This window comes from Artemia sp. Qi Xiang Cuo, chromosome 1 (genome assembly GCF_049724085.1).
Source record: "Artemia sp. Qi Xiang Cuo chromosome 1, ASM4972408v1, whole genome shotgun sequence".
Lineage (NCBI taxonomy): Eukaryota > Metazoa > Arthropoda > Branchiopoda > Anostraca > Artemiidae > Artemia > Artemia sp. Qi Xiang Cuo.
In genome coordinates, this window is record NC_142794.1 from 5,283,403 (window position 1) to 5,303,107 (window position 19,705).

General features: G+C 36.7%; 1 protein-coding gene across 1 annotated transcript in view; it reads left to right on the forward strand.

Annotated features, from left to right (window-relative positions):
* Positions 1-1,247: 1,247 nt before the first annotated feature.
* The window catches only part of LOC148955936 (neuronal acetylcholine receptor subunit alpha-7-like), a 126,799-nt gene continuing 108,341 nt past the window's right edge, over positions 1,248-19,705 (forward strand). Inside the window, exons 1-2 of the mRNA XM_089107992.1 lie at positions 1,248-1,390; positions 6,953-6,997. Of these exons, the coding sequence (XP_088964118.1) occupies positions 1,295-1,390; positions 6,953-6,997 (141 nt within the window). The 5' untranslated portion in view covers positions 1,248-1,294. The remainder of the gene's footprint in view (positions 1,391-6,952; positions 6,998-19,705) is intronic.

Sequence of the window (19,705 nt, forward strand, 5' to 3'; positions counted from 1 at the left end):
TATTATAGGACTTTTGGTACAGTAAAAGCAAACCAATTAAGAACACTTTTTATAGAATCAAAGTATTATCAATCCCTTTTAGGATCAATCCCTTTTTAGATAAAGCAACAATCCATTTTATTTTTTTTACGTTTAATTTGGTGTAATTTCTGGCTCTCGTTTTGGTTCTTAAAAGGACATGTCATGATTAGTTTGTACACAAGTTCGAAGAAAGGCCATATTGATAGCATTAGGACTATAAACTAGCTTTAGAAATTGCATCATAGCTTGAAATTCACTCTTGTATAGAGAGAAATAATCGAATTTCCAGAGTTCATATTATCTCTTATTTGATCTTCATTTCAAGTGATACTAAAGTATATTTCTTACAATTTAAGACTGTATATTACCCACTATTGGTATTATAGCGACTGAGAGCAAAATGCTGCTTGATAAATCAATCTGATATTTCTGTATGCTGTTCAATTACTTCGCGGCTATTAAAAAATATTTAGTTTTATGCTTATGTTTTTAAGATAATTAGAATTGTATACTGAAAGTTACTAATGTCGAAACTGGTGTAAGACTATGAAAATCCTTATAGATTTGTTTAGTGTTGTCAGGATAGATACTCATTTTTGACTCTTAAGTCAATAATCCTGTTTTTTATACTCGACTTTTGTGTTTTCGGTAAAGCGATAGTTTTGTATAATCCTAAAAGCATAGGGAAACATAATTAGTTGGTTTATTTATGCTAGTTATATTAATATATATTAAATAGGATGTGAAGTAATAATTTTTGTCCGTTTTAAGTTTCAACCTCGCTCTTTACTTCCCTCGGAAAAACTTTTTTTTAAATTAATGACGTATAATGAGATTTAAAACAACCTAGAAATATTTATCGGGGCTATACCTTTGACAATTAAAGGGAGGGGTCATTGACAGAAAAGCAACCATGAAATTTGAAAGACACGAAATAAGAAATCTAATAATATTACTTTTATTTTATTAGCATGTTTCTATTAGATGTGGTCAACCCGAGGAAATTTACCGACTGGAGGAATGGGGATTGAGGTGCGTTGGGATTGAGTTAAATGGGGTTGATTTTCGCGATGGTTGAGCTGAATGAGGGTTGAACAGAATGGGGATTCAGTCGTACAAAGTTTCTGTTAAGTGGTTTGAGTTGAATGAGGTTGAATTAAACAGGATTTGAGTTTCGTACACACCATCGTATTCGATACTATACACATCTTTTCTTTTAGTTGTTCTACCATGCTACTGTGATGAAAGTGAATACAGGCTTGCTCAATATTTAATGTCGGCGTATGATAGGTCAGTACGGCCATCTAGAAATGCGTCTGAGCCGGTTAATGTGACATTTGGGCTTTCTCTGACGCAAATTATTGACGTGGTAAGTAAAATCTGTTGGTGCTTGTTTATTATCCAGTAAACACGCGATAAGTGAAGTTTCGTTTATGCTAATGAAAAACAAAGTATGATAAAAATATAATAGTTCAGAAACCAATTTGGACTATATACTTGCACACTAGGAAGGAGTGGGAGTAAAGCATAGCATATAATAAATACCTAACCTAACCTAGGTACCTTTTTTTGCCCCTTCAACCCCAAAAAATTAAAGTTTAAATCTTAGTTATGGAGTGAGAAATACCTCACTATTCAACGTAAACCTGTTTTTCATACAGCATCTTTGACATTTCGTTACTTTCTTCCCCGCGTGTTTAACTGGATTATAAATAAGTACCAATCTTTTGAGCTTTGTGGAAAGAACAGGTTTAAAAAACGGGAATTCCATATCTTTTTTATTAAATTTACTGCTGTCATTATATCGCTACACTAGAATGAAACTATTCTACCTCCAAATGGGCTCCGAATGAAACTATCCTGTGTCCAAAAATGGAAAAATGGATTAGTGGTCTATCTTGTGTGAAATTCAAGCCCAATCTGAATTTGCAGTCAGAATTGGCACCACGCTGCTAGATGTCCTCCAAATTGCCCTTTTATTTCTTATTCTGTGTTGCAAAGTTGCTTTTATTACGTCCTAAAACTATTCCAGGTCCTAATTTGGACTTGTGATACGAGTAGTTTCAAGCAGTGAATTTTGATGAGTTGCAGGAGATAGGATACTTTGTTTGGACTTAAAATATTGTCATTATAAAAATTCGATACGTGTTTTTGGACATGGGATAGTTTGATGGGAACGTGTTTGTTTTCACAATGAATATTTATAGAAAATATTTGCAATTAATGAAGTCATAAAAAATAAAGGAAAAATACTAATGGAGCTAGCCAAGTAGAAAGCCAGGCAAGATAATAAGCATTGGAAGCTGCCCCCCCCCAGCTCTTCTGAAATCTGATAATAAATTCATTTTAAAGTATATTTTTACACTGTTATGGTATACCTTGTCTCCCAGATTGCGAGGCCAAAAATCACTATTGTGGTTGCACACCATCTATTAGGTCAAACATCAGTAAATTTGAAGATATTTCTATAATCCAGCTATAAATTAGGTGATTATGTATTCAGAAAGAGCATTAAAAAAGGCATTGAGTAATATATATTACTCTTTTTACTCGGAAATTTAATTTTAAAATCTTTAAGACCCTTAAGCATGGTCCATTTTTCTCTTATTTAGGGCTATAGAAAAAAATTGAAAACAACATTTTTACTTCATAGTAATTTCTTACAGAATAATAACTGCAGTTAACAAATTTGGACAGCAGATATACAATACCTTACCAATTCCTCCTCCACCCCTAATGTGCAAATATATAGTTCAAATTATATATTTCCCATATCTTTTCTGGTTCTTGATTTTGTCACAGTTGTAGTTCAGGTACACAGGTTTAAACAAGAGTAATGCCCGTGCCACATCATAGTCACATCTATCGATAAAGAAAGCCAAATATCATGAATGACCAGGAAATTTCCTTGATTTTTGCATCACGCTTCTATTTAAAAAGCAAAAATTAAAATTACAAGAAATTAGTTTAAAGAGTTTGCACCAACAGTAATTTGTATCCAACTGTTCTCTACTAATACTAAATCTTCTCAACTTTTGTCAAATTCCTCTCCCAGATAGAAAAGCTGCTGTTCTAAGGAAAAATTACGAACGACGAACGTAATTGGCGCTGTAGTCGTGCGTAATTTTGATTTTATCGACAAGTGTGACTATAATGTGGCACGGGCATGACACTTACGGCTTAAAGTGAAAACACAGCAATTCTAAAAAAATATATAAATCTTTTATTCAATTGGATGACGATCAATCAATGCCTGTGGATTATATAACTTCGAAAATAGTAAGTTTTTAAACAATATGTCAACTTTTTTTCTACTGCCAACCTTAAAGAGAAAAAGGTGTTATCTTTAAGTGTCCATAAAAGGCTTAAAATTGAATTTCAGAATAAAATGAATTCAAAAACGGCACAAAAAAGGCACTGACCGGTATGTTCACCTAATTCCTAGCTCAGTAATGCAAAGTTCTCCAAATTTACCCAAACATCAACCTTTCTGCATGTTTACTTGCAGTACAGTGGCGCCAAATCATTTGCAGTTTGTCTCTGCGATTGACGACAACAATTTGCCACTAAATCGGTCTTCCTTTCTCAAAATGTTAAAAAGTACATATTAAATTTATTTATCTTACATTTCTCGACCTTACAGTCAACAGATCTGTGCGTGGACAAATGTAATATGTACTTAAGGAAATATAGAATTTAGAAGAAAAGAACTTGACGCGGTCAGGTGAATCCCCTCAAGTGTGTCACCATCTCGCGACGAGTGGGAACTAGCTCTGTCGTTCCTCTTTGATTCTGGCCATGTTTATACTGGTTGGTGGATTTTTTTCTTCTTTTTCTAATAATTGAGCGACAGCAAGATTACGTGTTTGTATTACACAGATTGTCTGTAAAAATGTGACGAGACAACCTTTGATTCTTGGCAACGATTTAAACAACATAAAAACTTATCCTATTTAACTTACTGTTGTTGGAGCTATTAGGGGTTCAACATACAACATAAGACGTGACGGCCCTAACCAATAGTACTTATGTATGCTATTACTGTAATAATTTCTTTTATTTCATGTTCGGCTCTGAGAACAACCACTGGCAACAAATCTAACTTCAATTCAAACATAACTTAATCCAGTCACCGAGAAACCTAAGTAGTTTACTCAGGAGAGGTGGGAGAAATGTAATGGGCCATAATCACAGAAGCTAGCGGTTTGTTTGAAACAAATAAAACCCATGCAGATTCACATTTGACGGTTAAGAGTAGTCTTGATCTGTATAAGGTGCAGTTGATTCATGACGCCTCTCATATGTCAGACACTTGTATACAGATTCTTGACGTGTTTTGTTAAACTAATAAGCAAGACTGTAGGGGCAGATCTGTCTGCGTATAACAATTCTGCTTTAGGTGCATCTCAGATTCATGGTGAATCTGAGAGCATTTGTGAGCTAGGTATTACTGGTGTTGTGTCTGTCTATGACCTGAGTGGGTTACAAGAGAATGAGAATACATCTGCTGATGAACTTTGTGGAATAGAAGAGAATGGGAATGCGTCTGCTACTGAATTTTGTGACATAGAGAAAAATGACAGTGCGTCTGCTGGCAAACTTAATGTAATAGAAGAAAGTCTTACTGCCCTGGGAGAGACGAGAAAGAGAAAACCTTCCAGCTGGAAAAGATACATGGAAAAAACAAATTGAATGTTGGCATGAAACACATTAGTAGAAAGAAAAGACTTTGCTAGAAAGGACTATAAATGGGCCTTGTAAGTGCAAGTTGAAGTGTTATTAAAGAATTCTTAACAGACAAAGACGTTACATACCTCAACAAATTAGTCAAGCAAAAAAAAAGGAAAAAAAGTTCTAAAATACATAAGAACGAGAAACCACTAGATAATGATAATCATGAAGAAGGAACAGAAGGCAGAACAGGTTTGGTACTGAAAAGGTAGAGAGGAGGGGTTTTTCAGTAGTGTGTTCTTTTTGCATCGATGGGAAACCTGAGATAGTCTGCCAATTGATTTTCATAAATACGCCTGGAGTGTCTGAGCAGATTTTTTAGACTTCGTCGAATAAAAAAGGGCCTGGTTCGGGAGCTGCAAAAAGGGATAAAAAAGGTCGAAAAGTGGAATCCTGCAGATCAACCGATATGAGAGAATTTAATTCATGCAGGGAGCATATAAAACTTTGAAAAAGCCCAGAGCCAATACTGCAGAGCTAATCTAGACAAGATACTTTGAAGGGGGTTAGGTTAGACAAATGAAACTTTCAGTAATGAATCCAGGGCCAGAACATACCCGAGAAAGGTATTGACAAGCTTATATTTTAACCTTCGTCTGATGTTTAAGTCTTGGAAATTTGCCTAGTTGACAAGTAAAAAAATCAAAAAATTACAAATAAAATTAAAAGTTTAATTAAAATTAAATGTTAAGTTTCAAAAATTATAGTTATTAAATGCTTAACCTCCAGGAACTGAAAATCCCAACAGTTCGGATTTGGCAATCCTGGTACAGTACCAGCCATTCATATGTATGCGCATTGACAATGCGCAGCCGCGCTGGTCCAAGATAGCGATACTTGTGTCTTCTATTTTTAAAATGACTGTGGTACTTGTGGACCATTTTTGTCATCATGGAGATGTTGCCACAAAATAAGCAGTCAGTCTGACAATCAAGACACCTGACAATTATGATTCTGGCAATCAAGCGGGGCCTCAGCGGAATCTAGGACGTACTCGAATGCGGTTGGGAATTATTAGGAGAAGAAATTCAAAGGAAGTGGAGGTTTAAATAGGTTGGTATGGATGATGATCTTGCACAGCTATGTTGACCTCTGGCGGCCTGGCACTGCAATGGGTTGTCAGTAATAATAGTAGCATGAATAGTTCAGAGGCTAATATGACCAACTGTTTAAAACAAGAAAGCAGAGAAAATGCTAATTCAGGATTCATTACTAGTTTTGATATTGATCTACCAATCATAGGAAAAGAACTGTCAACAAGTTTCTGATGTCGTTAGGCATGAAATTTTTTTTTATTGATTTTTAGAACAGACATCCTGGATTGGCTTTTTAAAAATGTTTCGAGTTTGATTCAATCTCCTTTGATTTTTTTTTATCATTTTTTGGTCAATTCTTATTTTTGAAATATTTTCTTGAAAATTAAGAGTCATTATTTAAAATCGAAGAGTGTGAGTAACTCACAAGAGTGAAAACTGGTGCTAGTGTCTTAAAAAGAATAGTGTTATCTAGCATTTAGCCTTTCTTGACATTTTTTTCAAGCTTCGTAATCGTAATTATATTTTTCAGAAACTGAGATCAGATATCTTTTACTAAAGTAATTTTGCCTTATTGTCACACGAAAGAAAATGCCTAGAAATGCCAAACGCTCGATGGCAATGGTGATTTTTTGTTTGTCAACACCGGTGCCAATTTCCATTCTTGTAAGCTCCCCATACTCTGCTTTATATCGTTGGTACTATAGCCTACAGCCTATTGGAGTTTCGATAGAACAACATTATACCTGAATTTTCTACTTTCAGTTTTTTCTCATATTTTAGTTTTGAAAACGCAATTCCTGTTATTTGAGTAGAATTTTATGCCATATTAATGTTTTTTTTACAAATTTAAGAAATGTTTTGGTAGATCTTTGAAACCTCATAAATTGTGAATGAGCATTGTTGTGAAGCAAATTGCAAAATCTGTATTCTGGTCCAGCTCCAATTCACAAAAGAGTGTACTGTAAATCGATCTGGGAACCGCCTATATGAGAGCGTTGTTGTGTCAAAGCCACCTGTTGATCCATGTAAGTCAGGCCCACTATATACATAAAATCTATTGGTTAAACTAGGTTGTTTACCAAGCCCTTCATATGGGCATGAAATCTGTAGTATGCCTTGAAAAGTTTGCAAAATTAAAATTTTAATTTCCGTCTATTTTTTAGGATGAGAGAAATCAAATACTCACTACGAATTGCTGGCTAAATCAGGTGAGCGTCGATTAATATTGGATATTTTTGCATTATTTGTATTTATTCTAGTTGAAATAAGTTCATTGTCAACAATTCTTCCTAATTATCGATATATTGTTTTTGCTATTTCACAGATGGTTCTTATTAAAGTCTGGTCCCTGAAAGTATCGAGCCAATCGGATATGTTCTCCTGTTCTATTCTTTAAAAGGGCACTAGCACCTCTAATATTCAATCGAAAAAGCCCCTTATGAGGTTTCTATGACCACAGCTTTAACAGGAAGCAGCAGAGAATAATTTTTCTTTTTGGCTCTTTGGGTTGAATAGGGAAGCAAAACTTTCAATTTTCGTCAAAGAAATCTTCTCCTAAGTTTCTGTGATCATCCCTACCTTACAAAGTGGTCTAGTAAAAAAAATAACACACAGGATATGCATGATTCTTTACATTGGCAAAGCCATAGCGTTGCCACTGATTGTGCTTTGAAATGTTCCATTCAAGTTCATTAGCTTTTTTTGGAAAACCTTTATTGTTTGCTACAGTTTCCATTATGGTTACTTGGCAAATAAGAAGATTACAAAGCATGAAAAAGAAGATGACAATTGTGTATGTGTCTCAGACCGTGTGAGGTACAAGGAAAAGCATCTGCTGGTAACGTCATGCGTTCTGAAAGGATAGAGTAGTCTTAGACTTTTGGGACTTCAGGAGAGCCTATGTTTTACAATAATATTTCTTCTTCTTCTCCTTTTTATTTGATTAATTAAAAATTTTTTTTCACAAAATAAGGTTTAAAAAAAAGTAAAGAATTCCATTAAACCAAAAATGAACAAAAATAGAATCATATAGTCTACCAGGCATATAACTTCCACAAATAAGTATTAATAAGTAAATGAAACCCAAAACGAACGGAAATTAAAATAAATAACAGTCAAACTCAAAACGAGCAGGAATTAATATGACTAGGGTTCAAAATCACTATGCTTTCTAAAAGCCAGAATTTAATTTGTACTTTACTGAAAAAATTCTTTTAAATATTTTCAAATTTTATAACTTTAAGAAATCAAAAATTAACTAAGATTTTAAGCATTAAATATCAGCATATGTAAATTAAACTGACAATGCACATTCATTTGAGTTTTTTCAGTGAATTACCATCATATTCTGGCTTTAAGAAAGCATAGGGGTTTTGAACCCTACTCATGTTAATTTCTGCTCATTTTGAGTTTGATTCTGTCATTTATTTTAATTTCTGTTCGTTTTGGCTTTCATTTATTTAATGATACTTATTTGTGGAAGTTCTATGCTTGGTAGATTATTTGATTCTAATTTTGTCCATTATTGGTTTAATGGAGTTCTTTACTTATTTCGAAAAACTTATTTTGTGGATTTTTTTGAAATTCATTTCTGTTCGTTTTATATTGATGTAGTCTTTTTGATGGAAAAAGAAAATAATAGTTTGAATTTTTCTGGTTATCCTGTAAGAATTTATAGTTTGGCCTGCTATTTACCTGTTGGAGAAAATTTTTCAGCAATTTTTAACAACATAAACTCTTTTGAAAATCATGACACAAAAAGTAGTGTTTAATTTAGTCATATAAAAGGTGTTTAATTTAGTCATAAATAAAAGTTAATACCATTCCCCAAAAATTATATCTATGCTCTTTAACAGGCTGGATACCCCTACACTCTTTCGATTTACAAAAATTTTAAAAGCAGAAGTAGTAATAGAAGTAGCCCCGAAAATTTGAACTTTATACCCTCAGTTGTTCTTGATATATTGCTGAGATGTCTTATTGGCAACCAGCATACAAACAGTGAGTTTTGATTTAATTTTAAAGCAACATTTAGTTTTTAAGCATAATGGGCAAATTACATAACTGTGGGGGGTTGACCTACCCAATAACCCTACCATTCAGCCATTCAGCTATGCTTTGCAGAATGACTGTCTTAAAATTTTGATTGGAAGTGTCTGGAAAATTATGAGCTAAAGAGAAGGGCTGACTGCTCTCCAATCACTTTTGACTCTTAAGAGGGCACTAGATCTTTTAATTTTTTTAATCAAATTAGCTCCTTCAAAATATCAATAATATTACTAGCTATGATAGAGCATCGCTGCCTTTGTCCTTATAAGCCCTATAGTGCCTATATGAACTTTTAATACCTGTATGCATATAGGTTTTTCATTTAACTGAAACTCCTCCTAAACATTCCCTAAAGTCTCAACTTAATGCCATTAGTGCCTTTAGTTGCAGTAACCGCACTAGCAGCATCAAATGAGTCATAGGCAGCGCGCTAACGCTGCCTAAGTAAAGAACGATATGGCCAAAATGTGTATTTTTTTTCTCCATACCCGGGCACTTCGTATCGAAGGAGTTGTCGTAGAAACTTCGAAAAGGGCTCATTCGATTGGAAATTGGAGTGGCTAGTGCCCTTTTTAATAGTCAAAAGTGATTGGAGGGCAACTAGCCCCCCCCAAGCCCATCATTCACCCAAACACACCCAATCAAAATTTTGAAATAGATATTTTGTTCAGCGTATTTGATTTCCAGATAGAAAATATGTTTTTGAGGAGGACAGTCCCCCACAACCCTCAGGGCAGGGGTGTTAAGTTATGCCCAGGGGGCATATAAGGTTTTTATAGAAGGTGTTGTCGTAAAACTTCAAAACAGGCTCATTCAATTTGGAAATTCAGAGGGCTAGCACCCTTTTTAATAGTCGAAAGTGATTGGAGGGCAACTAACCCCCCCCACGCCCATCATTCCCCCAAACAAATCCAATCAAAATTTAGAGAGAGCTATTTTGTTCAGCGTAGTTGATTTCCAGATGAAAAATATGTTTTTCAGGAGGACACTCCCTCAAAACCCTCAGAGCAAGGGTTTTAAGTTATGCCCTGGGGGCATATAAGGTCTTTAAAGAAGGTGGTGTGCAGAAACTTAAAAAAATGCTCATTTGATTGGAAATTCGAAGAGCTAGTGCCCTTTTTAATAGTCCAAAGTGGTTGGATGGCAACTAGCCCCCCCCCCCGCCCATCATTTCCCCAAACACATTCAGTAAAAATTTTGAGATAGCCATTTTGTTCAGCCTAGTTGATTTCCAGATAGAAAATATATTATTGAGGAGGACACTCCCCCAAGGCCCTCAGGGTAAGGGTTTTAAGTTATGCCCTGGGGGCATATAAGGTTTTTAAAGTAGGCGTTGTCGTAGAAACTTCAAAAAAAGCTCATTCGATTGGAAATTCAAAGTACTAGTGCCCTTTTTAATAGTCGAAATTGATTGGAGGGCAAGTAGCCCCCCCCCCCACCCGTCATTCCCCCAAACAAATCCAATAAAAAATTTGAGATAGCCATTTTGCTCAGCGTAGTTGATTTCCAGATAGAAAACATATTTTTGAGGAGGACACTCTCCCACAACCCTCAGGGCAAGGATTATAATTTATGCCCTGGGGGCATATAAGGCTTTTATTGAAATATTTGTCGCAGAAACTTGAAAAAGGGCTCATTGAATTTGAAATTCAAAGGGCTAGTACCCTTTTTAATAGTCGAAAGTGATTTGAGGGCAACTAACGCCCACCTTTTCCCCAAACACATCCAATAAAAATTATTAGATAGCCATTTTATTCAACGTAGTTGAAAGTTTTGGAAATTAGGTCTTTAAGGATGACAATCCCTCCCCCCACAGCCCTCAGTACAAGGGGCGTAGGCTAAGCCCTGGGGGCCTGTAAAGTTTTGATTGAAAGCATTGTAATAGAAACATCAAAAAGGGCTGATTCAACTGGAAATGCAAAGGGCTAATGCCTTTTTGAATACTTGAAAGTAATTGGATAGCGACTAGCACCCCTCTCACGCCCACCATTTTCCCGAACACATTGAATAAAAATTTTGAGATATCCATTTTGTTCAACGTAGTTGAAAGTTTCGGAAATTAGGTCTTTTAGGATGATAGTCATTTTGTTCAGCGTAGTTGATTTCCAGATACAAAATATGTTTTTGAGAAGGACACTCCCCCACAACCCTCAGGGCAAGGGTTTTAAGTTATGCCTTGGTGGCATATAAGGTTTTTATATAAGGCGTTGTCGTAGAAACTTCAAAAACGGCTCATTCGATTGAAAATTCAAAGCGCTAGTGCCCTTTTTAATAGTCAAAAGTGATTGGAGGGCAACTAGCCCCCACCCCCATAATTCCCCCAAACACATCCAATGAAAATTTTGAGATAGCCATTTTGTTCAGCGTATTAGAAAATATGTTTTTGAGGAGGACACCCTGGGGGCATACAAGGTTTTTATAGAATGTGTTGTCGTAGAAACTTTGAAAAGGGCTCATTCGATTGGAAATTCGAAGGGCCAGTACCCTTTTTAATATTCAAAAGTGATTGGAGGGCAACTAGCCCCACCACGCCCATCATTCCCCCAAACACATCCAATAAAAATTTTGGGATAACCATTTTGTTCAGCGTAGTTGATTTCCAGATAAAATATGTTTTTGAGGAGGACACTCCCCCACAACCCTCAGGGCATGGGTTTTAAGTTGTGTCCGGAGGGCATATAAGGTTTTCACAGAAGGCGTTGTCGTAGAAACTTCAAAACAGGCTCATTTGATTGGAAATTCCAAGGGATAGTACCCTTTTTAATATTCGAAAGTGATTGGAGGGCAACTAGCACCCCCCCCCACAGCCATCATTCCCCAAGATACATCCAATCAAAATTTTGAGATAGCCATTTTGTTCAGCGTATTTGATTTCCGGATAGAAGATGTGTTTTTGAGGAGAAAACTCCCCCACAACCCTCAGGGCAAGGGTTTTAAGTTATGCCATGGGGGCATATACGGTTTTATAGAAGACGTTGTCGTAGAAACTTCAAAAAAGGCTCATTCAATTGCAAATTCAAAGCAAAATTCGATTTGGGCTGTTTTTGAGGAGGACAATCCCCCACAACCCTCAGGGCAAGGGTTTTAAGTTATGCCCTGGGGGCATATAAGGTTTTTATAGAACGCTTTGTCGTAGGAACCTCAAAAAATGCTCATTCGATTGGAAGTTCAAAGAGCTAGTGCCCTTTTTAATAGTCGAGAGTGATTGGAGGGCAACTAGCCCCCCCCCCATGCCCATTGTTTCCCCATACACATCCAATCACAATTTTAACATAGCCATTTTGTTCAGCATAGTTGATTTCCAGATAGAAAATATGTTTTTGAGGAGGACACTCCCCCACAGCCCTCACGGCAAGGGTTTTAAGTTATGCCCTGGGGGCATGTAAGGTTTTTAAAGAAGGCGTTGTCGTAGAAACTTTAAAAAAAGCTCATTCGATTGGAAATTCAAAGGGCTAGTGCTGTTTTTAATAGTTGAAAGTGGTTGGAGGGTAACTAGCCCCCCCACCCATCATTCCCCCAAACAAATCAAATAAAAATTTTGAGATAGCCATTTTGTTCAGTATAGTTAATTTCCAGATAGAAAACATATTTCAGAGGAGTACACTCCGCCACAACCCTCAGGGCAAGGATTATATGTTATGCCCGGGGGGCATATAAAGTTTTTATTGAAATCTTTGTCGTAGAAACTTGGAAAAGGGCTCATTTGATCTGAAATTCAAAGGCTAGTACCATTTTTAATAGTCGAAAGTGATTTGAGGGCAACTAACCCCCTCTCATGTCCACCTTTTCCCCAAACACATCCCATCAAAATTTCTATATAGCAATTTTATTCAACGTAGTTGAAAGTTTTGGAAATAAGGTCTTTAAGGATGAAAACCCCTCCCCCAACAGCCCTCAGGGCAAGGGTTGTAAGTTATGCCCTGGGGTATATAAAGTTTTTATTGAATTGTTGTCGTAGAAACTTCAAAAGGGCTCCTTCAATTGGAAATTGAAAGGGCTAGTGCCTTTTTTAATAGTTGAAAGTGATTGGATAGCGACTAACACCCCTCTCACGGGGGTCAGTTTTCCTCAAATCACTTTCGACTATTAAAAAGGGTGCTATCCCTTTGAATTTCAAATCTAATGAGCCCTTTTTCAAGTATCTACGACAAAGCTTTCAATTAAAACCTTATTTGCCCCCAGGGCATAACTTATAATCCTTGCCCTGAGGGTGGTGGGGGAGTGTCCTCCTCAGATATATATTTTCTATCTGGAAATCAACTACGATGAACAAAATGGCTATCTAAAAATTTTTGTTGGTTGGGTTTGGAGGAATGATGGGCATGGGGGGGGGCTAGTGGCCCTCTAATCAATTTCGACTAGTAATAAGGGCACTAGCCCTTTGAATTTCCAATCGATTGAGCTTTTTTGAAGTTTCTACGACAATACCTTCTTTAAAAACCTTAAATGCCCCCAGGGCATAACTTAAAACCCTTGCCCTGAGGGTTCTGGGGGAGTGTCCTCCTCGAAAACATATTTTATATCTTGAAATCAACTACGCTGAACAAAATGGCTATCTCAAAATTGTGATTGGATGTGTTTGGGGAAATGATGGGCGTAGGGGGGGGGGGCAGTTGGCCTCTAATCGCTTTCGACTTTTAAAAAGGGCACTAACCCTTTGAATTTCCAATCGAGTGGCCCTTTTTTGAACTTTCTACGACAACGCCTTCTATAAAAACCTAATATGCCCCAAGGGCATAGCTTAAAACCCTTGGCTGAGGGTTGTGGGGGAGTGTCCTCCTCAAAAACATATTTTCTATCTGTAAAACAACTGCGCTGAACAAAAGGGCTATCTCAAAATTTTAATTGGATGTGTTTGGGGGAATGATGGGCGTAGGGGGGGGGGACGAGTTGCCCTCCAATCAATTCCGACTATTAACACTAGAACTCTCAATTTCCAATTGAATGAGCCCCTTTTCAAGTTTCTACGATGACTCCCTCCATATTAAGTGCCCAGCTCTAAAGGGAAAAATAAAAATAGTACATTGCGCCAACATCGTTCTTATATGCCCTCAGGGCATAACTTAAAACCCTTGCCCCGAGGGTTGTGGGGGAGTGTCCTCATCTACGCTGAACAAAATGGCTAAACCTCGAAAACATATTTTATATCTTGAAATCAACTACGCTGAACAAAATGGCTATCTCAAAATTTTGATTGGATGTGTTTGGGGAAATGATTTGAGGGCTATTTGCCCTCCAATCCTTTCGACTATTAATAAGGACACTAGTCCTTTGAATTTACAATCGAAAGAGCCTGTTTTGAAGTTTCTACGACAACGCCTTCTATAAAAACCTTATATACCCCCAGGGCATAACTTAAACCCTTGCCCTGAGGGTTGTGGGGAGTGCCCTCCTCAAAACGTATTTTTTTTCTGGAAATTAACTACGTTGAACAAAATTGCTATCTCAAAGTTCTTATTGGATGTGTTTGGGGGAATGATTTTCGTGGGGTGGGAGGGGGGGGGGGGCTAGTTGCCCTCCAATCACTTTCGACTATTATAAATGGCACTTGCAACTCCAATTTCCAATCGAATGAGCCCTTTTCGAAGTTTCTACGACAACTCCTTTTATACGAAGTGCTCGGCTGAAGAAAAAAAAAACACATTGTGCCCACATCGTTCTTTACTTAGGCAGCGCTAGCGCGCTGCCTATGATAGCAAGTTTTTTTTTCAAAAGTACTAATAAAGTTTAGCGTGAAGAGCGAGGTGTTGAGGAGAGAAAAACCCCCCTCATATACGTAATAATTTCTCCGTACTTGCTACTTACTTTCATATGAAAAAAACTTGCTTCTTTTATTTAATTCCCAACAAAATGCAAAGACGAGCTTAGAGTTTAATCCAACGAAATAATGCAAATGATCACGGCGTAGCAATAGGCTACTTACCGATTATAGTGAAATTTACCTTTTAGTATTTAAAAATCCTTTATATAATTGTTTGTGTATATTACTTTATATAATACAACCAGGAAGAATCCTGGTTGAACTTCGCTGGAGTAAGGATAAGCTAAAACTTTCAGGGCATGTCTAATCGTGCTTGGAGGGCGAAATGCCCCACTTGCTCTTTTTAGATATCCCCTACCCCAGCAGTTCTGATCAAATTTCTGAAAACAATGATTTGCATTCAAAATACTCACCGTGTCTAACATCTATGCCTCTGGTGATGCCGTGTCCCCCACAGCCCCGGAACAAGGATTGTGAATTATGCCATGTACCCTTTGTTTACATACATTATATAACATAGGCAGCGCGCTAGCGCTGCCTAAGTAAAGAATAATGTGGCCAAAATGTGTTTTTTTTTCTCCATACCCGGGCACTTTGTATCGAAGGAGTTGTCATAGAAACTTTGAAAAGGGCTGATTCGATTGGAAATTGGAGTGACTAGTGCTTTTTTTAATAGTCGAAAGTGATTGGAGGGCAACTAGCCCCCTCACTGCCACCATTCCCAAAACACATTCAATCAAAATTTTGAAATACCCATTTTGTTCAACGTAGTTGATTTCCAGACAGAAAATATGTTTTTGAGGAGGACACTCCCCCACAACCCAGGCAAGGGTTTTAAGTTATGCTTTGGGGGCATATAAGGTTTTTATAGAAGGCGTTGCCGTAGAAACTTCAAAACAGGCTCATTCCACTGGAAATTCAAAAGACTAGCGCCCTTTTTAATAGTCGAAAGTGATTGGAGGGCACCTAAACCCCCCTCCCACTCCCATCATTCTCCCAAACACATCCAATCTAAATTTTGAGATAGACATTTTGTTCAGCGTAGGCTAGTTGATTTCCAGATAGAAAATATGTTTTTGAGGAAGACACTCCCATATAACCCTCAGGGCAAGGGTTTTAAGTTATGCCCTGGGGGCATATAAGGTTTTTATAGAAGGCGTTGTCGTAGAAACTTCAAAACAGGCTCATTCGATTGGAAATTCAAAGGGCTAGTGCCCTTTTTAATAGTCAAAATTGATTGGAGGGCAACTAGGCCCCCCGACACGCCCCACGACCATCATTCCCCCATCACATCCAATAAAATTTTTGAAATAGCCATTTTGTTAAGCATAGTTGATTTCCAGATAGAAAACATGTTTTTTAGGAGGACACTCTCCCACAACCCTCAGGGCAAGGGTTTTAACTTATGCCCTGGGGGTATATAAGGTTCTTATAGAAGGCGTTGTCGGAGAAACTTCAAAAGGGGCTCATTTGATTGGAAGTTCAAAGAGCTAGTGCCCTTTTTTATAGTCAAAAGTGATTGGAGGGCAACTAGTCCCCCTCCCCCCGCGCGCCCATTATTCTCCCAAACACATCCAATCAAAATTTTGAGATAGCCATTTTGTTCAGCGTAGTTTATTTCCAAATAGAAAATATGTTTTTGAGGAGGACACTCCCCCACAGCCCTCGGGGTAAGGGTTTTAAGTTATGGCCTGGGGGCATATAATGTTTTTATAGAAGATGTTGTCTTAGAAACTCCAAAAAGGGCTCTTTCAGTTGGAAATTCAAAGGCCTAGTGCCCTTTTTAATAGTCGAAAGTGATTGGAGGGCAATTAGCCCCTTTCCCACGCCCATTATTACCTCAAACACATCCAATCAAAATTTTGAGATAGCCATTTTGTTCAGCGTAGTTGATTTCTAGATAAAAAATATATTTTTGAGGAGGATTTTCCCCCACAGCCGTCAGGGCAAAGGTTTTAAGTTATGCTCTGGGGGTATATAAAGTTTTTATAGAAGGCGTTGTTGTAGAAATTTCAAAAAAAGCTCATTCGATTGAAGATTCAAAAGGCTAGTGCCCTTTTTAATGGTCAAAAGTGATTGAAGGGCAACAACCCCCCCATGACATCCATTAAAAATTGGATGTCATGGGGGGTTATTTTTGAAAAAAATAAACAACCCCAAAAAACATCCAATAAAAATTTTGAGATAGCCATTTTGTTCAGCGTAGTTGATTTACAGATAGAAAATATGTTTTTGAGGAGGAAACTCCCCCAACCCCCAGGGCAAGGGTTATAAGTTATGCCCTGGGGATATATAAGGTTTTTATTGAAATCTCTGTCGTAGAAACTTGAAAAACGGCTCATTCGATTTGAAATTCAAAGGGCTAGTACCCTTTTTAATAGTCGAAAGTGATTAGTGACATTTTTTGTTGTTGTTGTTGTTTTGACCAGGGCACTTCGTATCGAAGCAGTTGTCGGGGGAACTTCGAAAGGGGCTCATTCGATTGAAAATAGAAAGGGATGATGCCCTGTTTAATAGTCGAAAGTTATTGGAGGGAAACAAATCCCCCTTCTACTCCCACCCTACCACGCCCACACTCCCATTTGCCCCTTATGTTTAAAAACTAAATTTTGCCTTAAGATATTATAAAAATGCACTGTGATATTGCTAATTCCAAATAAGGCATCTCAGCAGTATCCCAAGTACGACTGAGGGTATTATGTTCAAACTTTCGGGGCTACTTCTGCTCTTAAAGTTTAACCAAATCAAAATAGTGTAAGTGTATCCATGCTATCAAAGAAAGTAAACAGATTTTTGTGAATGGTATCAAGTTTTCCATTTCAGGTCAACTAGAGGAGGTATGAAACTAAATTAAACAGCACTATTTGTGTCCAGATTTTTAAAAGGGTGTATTTTGTTAAAAATTGCTGAAAATATTTCTCCAGCATACAAATAGAAGGCCTAACTATAAAGTCTTAAAAAACGAAAAGATTTAAAGTGTTATGTTCTTTTTTTCTGAAAAGACTATGTCAATATAAAACGAACAGAAATTAATCAAAAAAACTTTTTCCACAAAATAAGTTTTATAAAGAAAAGTAAAGAACTCCATTAAACAAAAAATGAGCAAAAATCAAATCAAATAATCTACCAAGCGTGAAACTACCATAAATCATAATCGATAAATAAATGAAACCCAAAGCGAACAGAAATTACAATAAATAACCGAGTCAAACTCAAAACGAGCAGAAATTAACATGAGTTGGGCGCAAAACCCCTATGCCTTCCCAAGGCCAGAACAAAATTTGCACTTCACTGAAAAAATACAAATGAATGTGCATTGTCAATTTAATATACATATACTGATATTTAGTTATCAAAATGTTAATATTATTTGATTTATTGAAATTATAAAAGTAAAAACATTTATATTTTTTCAGTAAAGTGCAAATCTTGTTCTGGCCTTGGGAAGGCAAAGGGGATTTTGCGCCCAACTTATGTTAATTTCTGCTCGTTTTGAGTTTGACTCTGTTATTTATTGTAATTTCTGTTTGTTTTAGGTTTTATCGATGCATATTTGTGGTAGTTTCATGCTTGGTAGATTATTTGATTTTATTTTTGCTCATTTTTTGTTTAATGGAGTTCTTTAATTTTCTTTGAAAAACTTATTTTGTCGAAAAAGTTTTTTTAATTAATCATTTGAAAAGAGGGGAATATTTGATCCTGGGCGTGTCAGAAAATGTCAAGTGTATTAAGCTGAAACTTAAAGAATTTTTTTCGGGATTTTAATCTAAATCAAAAGAAACTATGTGCATTCAGGCTATCAAAAAGGTGTATCTGCAATACCTTCGGAACGGCTAAGTGCATAAAACCCAAAGGACCACTATTGCTGCTACCTGGTAAGTCAGCTACTCTCTTCCATAATAGTTGATGCGCAGCTACACTTGTTTATATAGACCATTTCATCAAACATCAGGTAAAAGGTCTGTTTTGAACGAATCCTTAGAATAAACGTCTATACTGACTATTCATTTTGTATGCACTCTGTGACTGTTTGAAAATGAGTGCACCACCACACCGCGTTGCTGCATCTGAAGATGGGAAGCGGTGGTTTGGATTCGATTTGCTATTTCAGAATTTTCAATCAGTACCATCTTGACTCCAGGGTTGCCCCCCCCCCTTGTGATTTATCACTATTTCTAGTGATTTCTTATATTTCCTAAAGTAAAAATCACAAAATCATTATGTAAATCACTAGATTATTGAAGAAAATCACTAAATCAACCAAATAATCAATAAAATCTAGTGATTTTTTTCATTGGGTGTCAACCCTGCTTGACCGTCATTGGATCAGTGTTCCAGCTTGGTCGCACAAAATAACAGAAAATGACACTTGCTGTTGCACAATCTTGTTGACTGCACAAAGAGGGGGACTAAAATTTTCAATTTCCATTTAAATGGGCCTTCTCCAGATTTATAGAACTATTACTTCTGTATGATTACCCCTGACAAAAAAGGAAAAGGAAAAAGAAAGACAAATAAACACCCCTTTGCGATATTTCTTATTGAAATAAAAGGCAGAATTCAACACTTTTGTACATAGGGGATTGCAACACGGTTCTCTGATCCGCTAAATTTGATGGTGTATGCCCTTTTGGGGTCACTTTCACTCTTTCCCAATTCTCATAGCAAGTTTTCTCAGGCTCTTTGACTTTGATGGGTAACATTATACTTGGTAAATTTATACAATTAAGATGACCATAAGAAACTAATTGTTTTCCTGTATATATTGTCATTGAAACTCTTTTTTATAGAGTTTCGGTCACTGACCGACGGTCACGCTTAGCTCCTGTCACTTTATGCATATAGTTTGACAGGAACTGTTTGACAGCAAGACAAAGAGCTATGTATTAAATGGCTATTATAATTATTAGGTACCAAGTAACTCAATTTTAAGCAAACTCCACGCTTTCTAAAATCTACGACTAACGAGGAGCCCGTAGGAGAAATGAATGGATCTAGGCTAAGGACGCTTTGTTGTACAGTGGTGAAATATTGGTTTGATTGTTCTTATTTTTCTTTTTACTGGTCTTAGACCTTTTGTTCCTTAATATTTTCTTCTTCGGTTTTG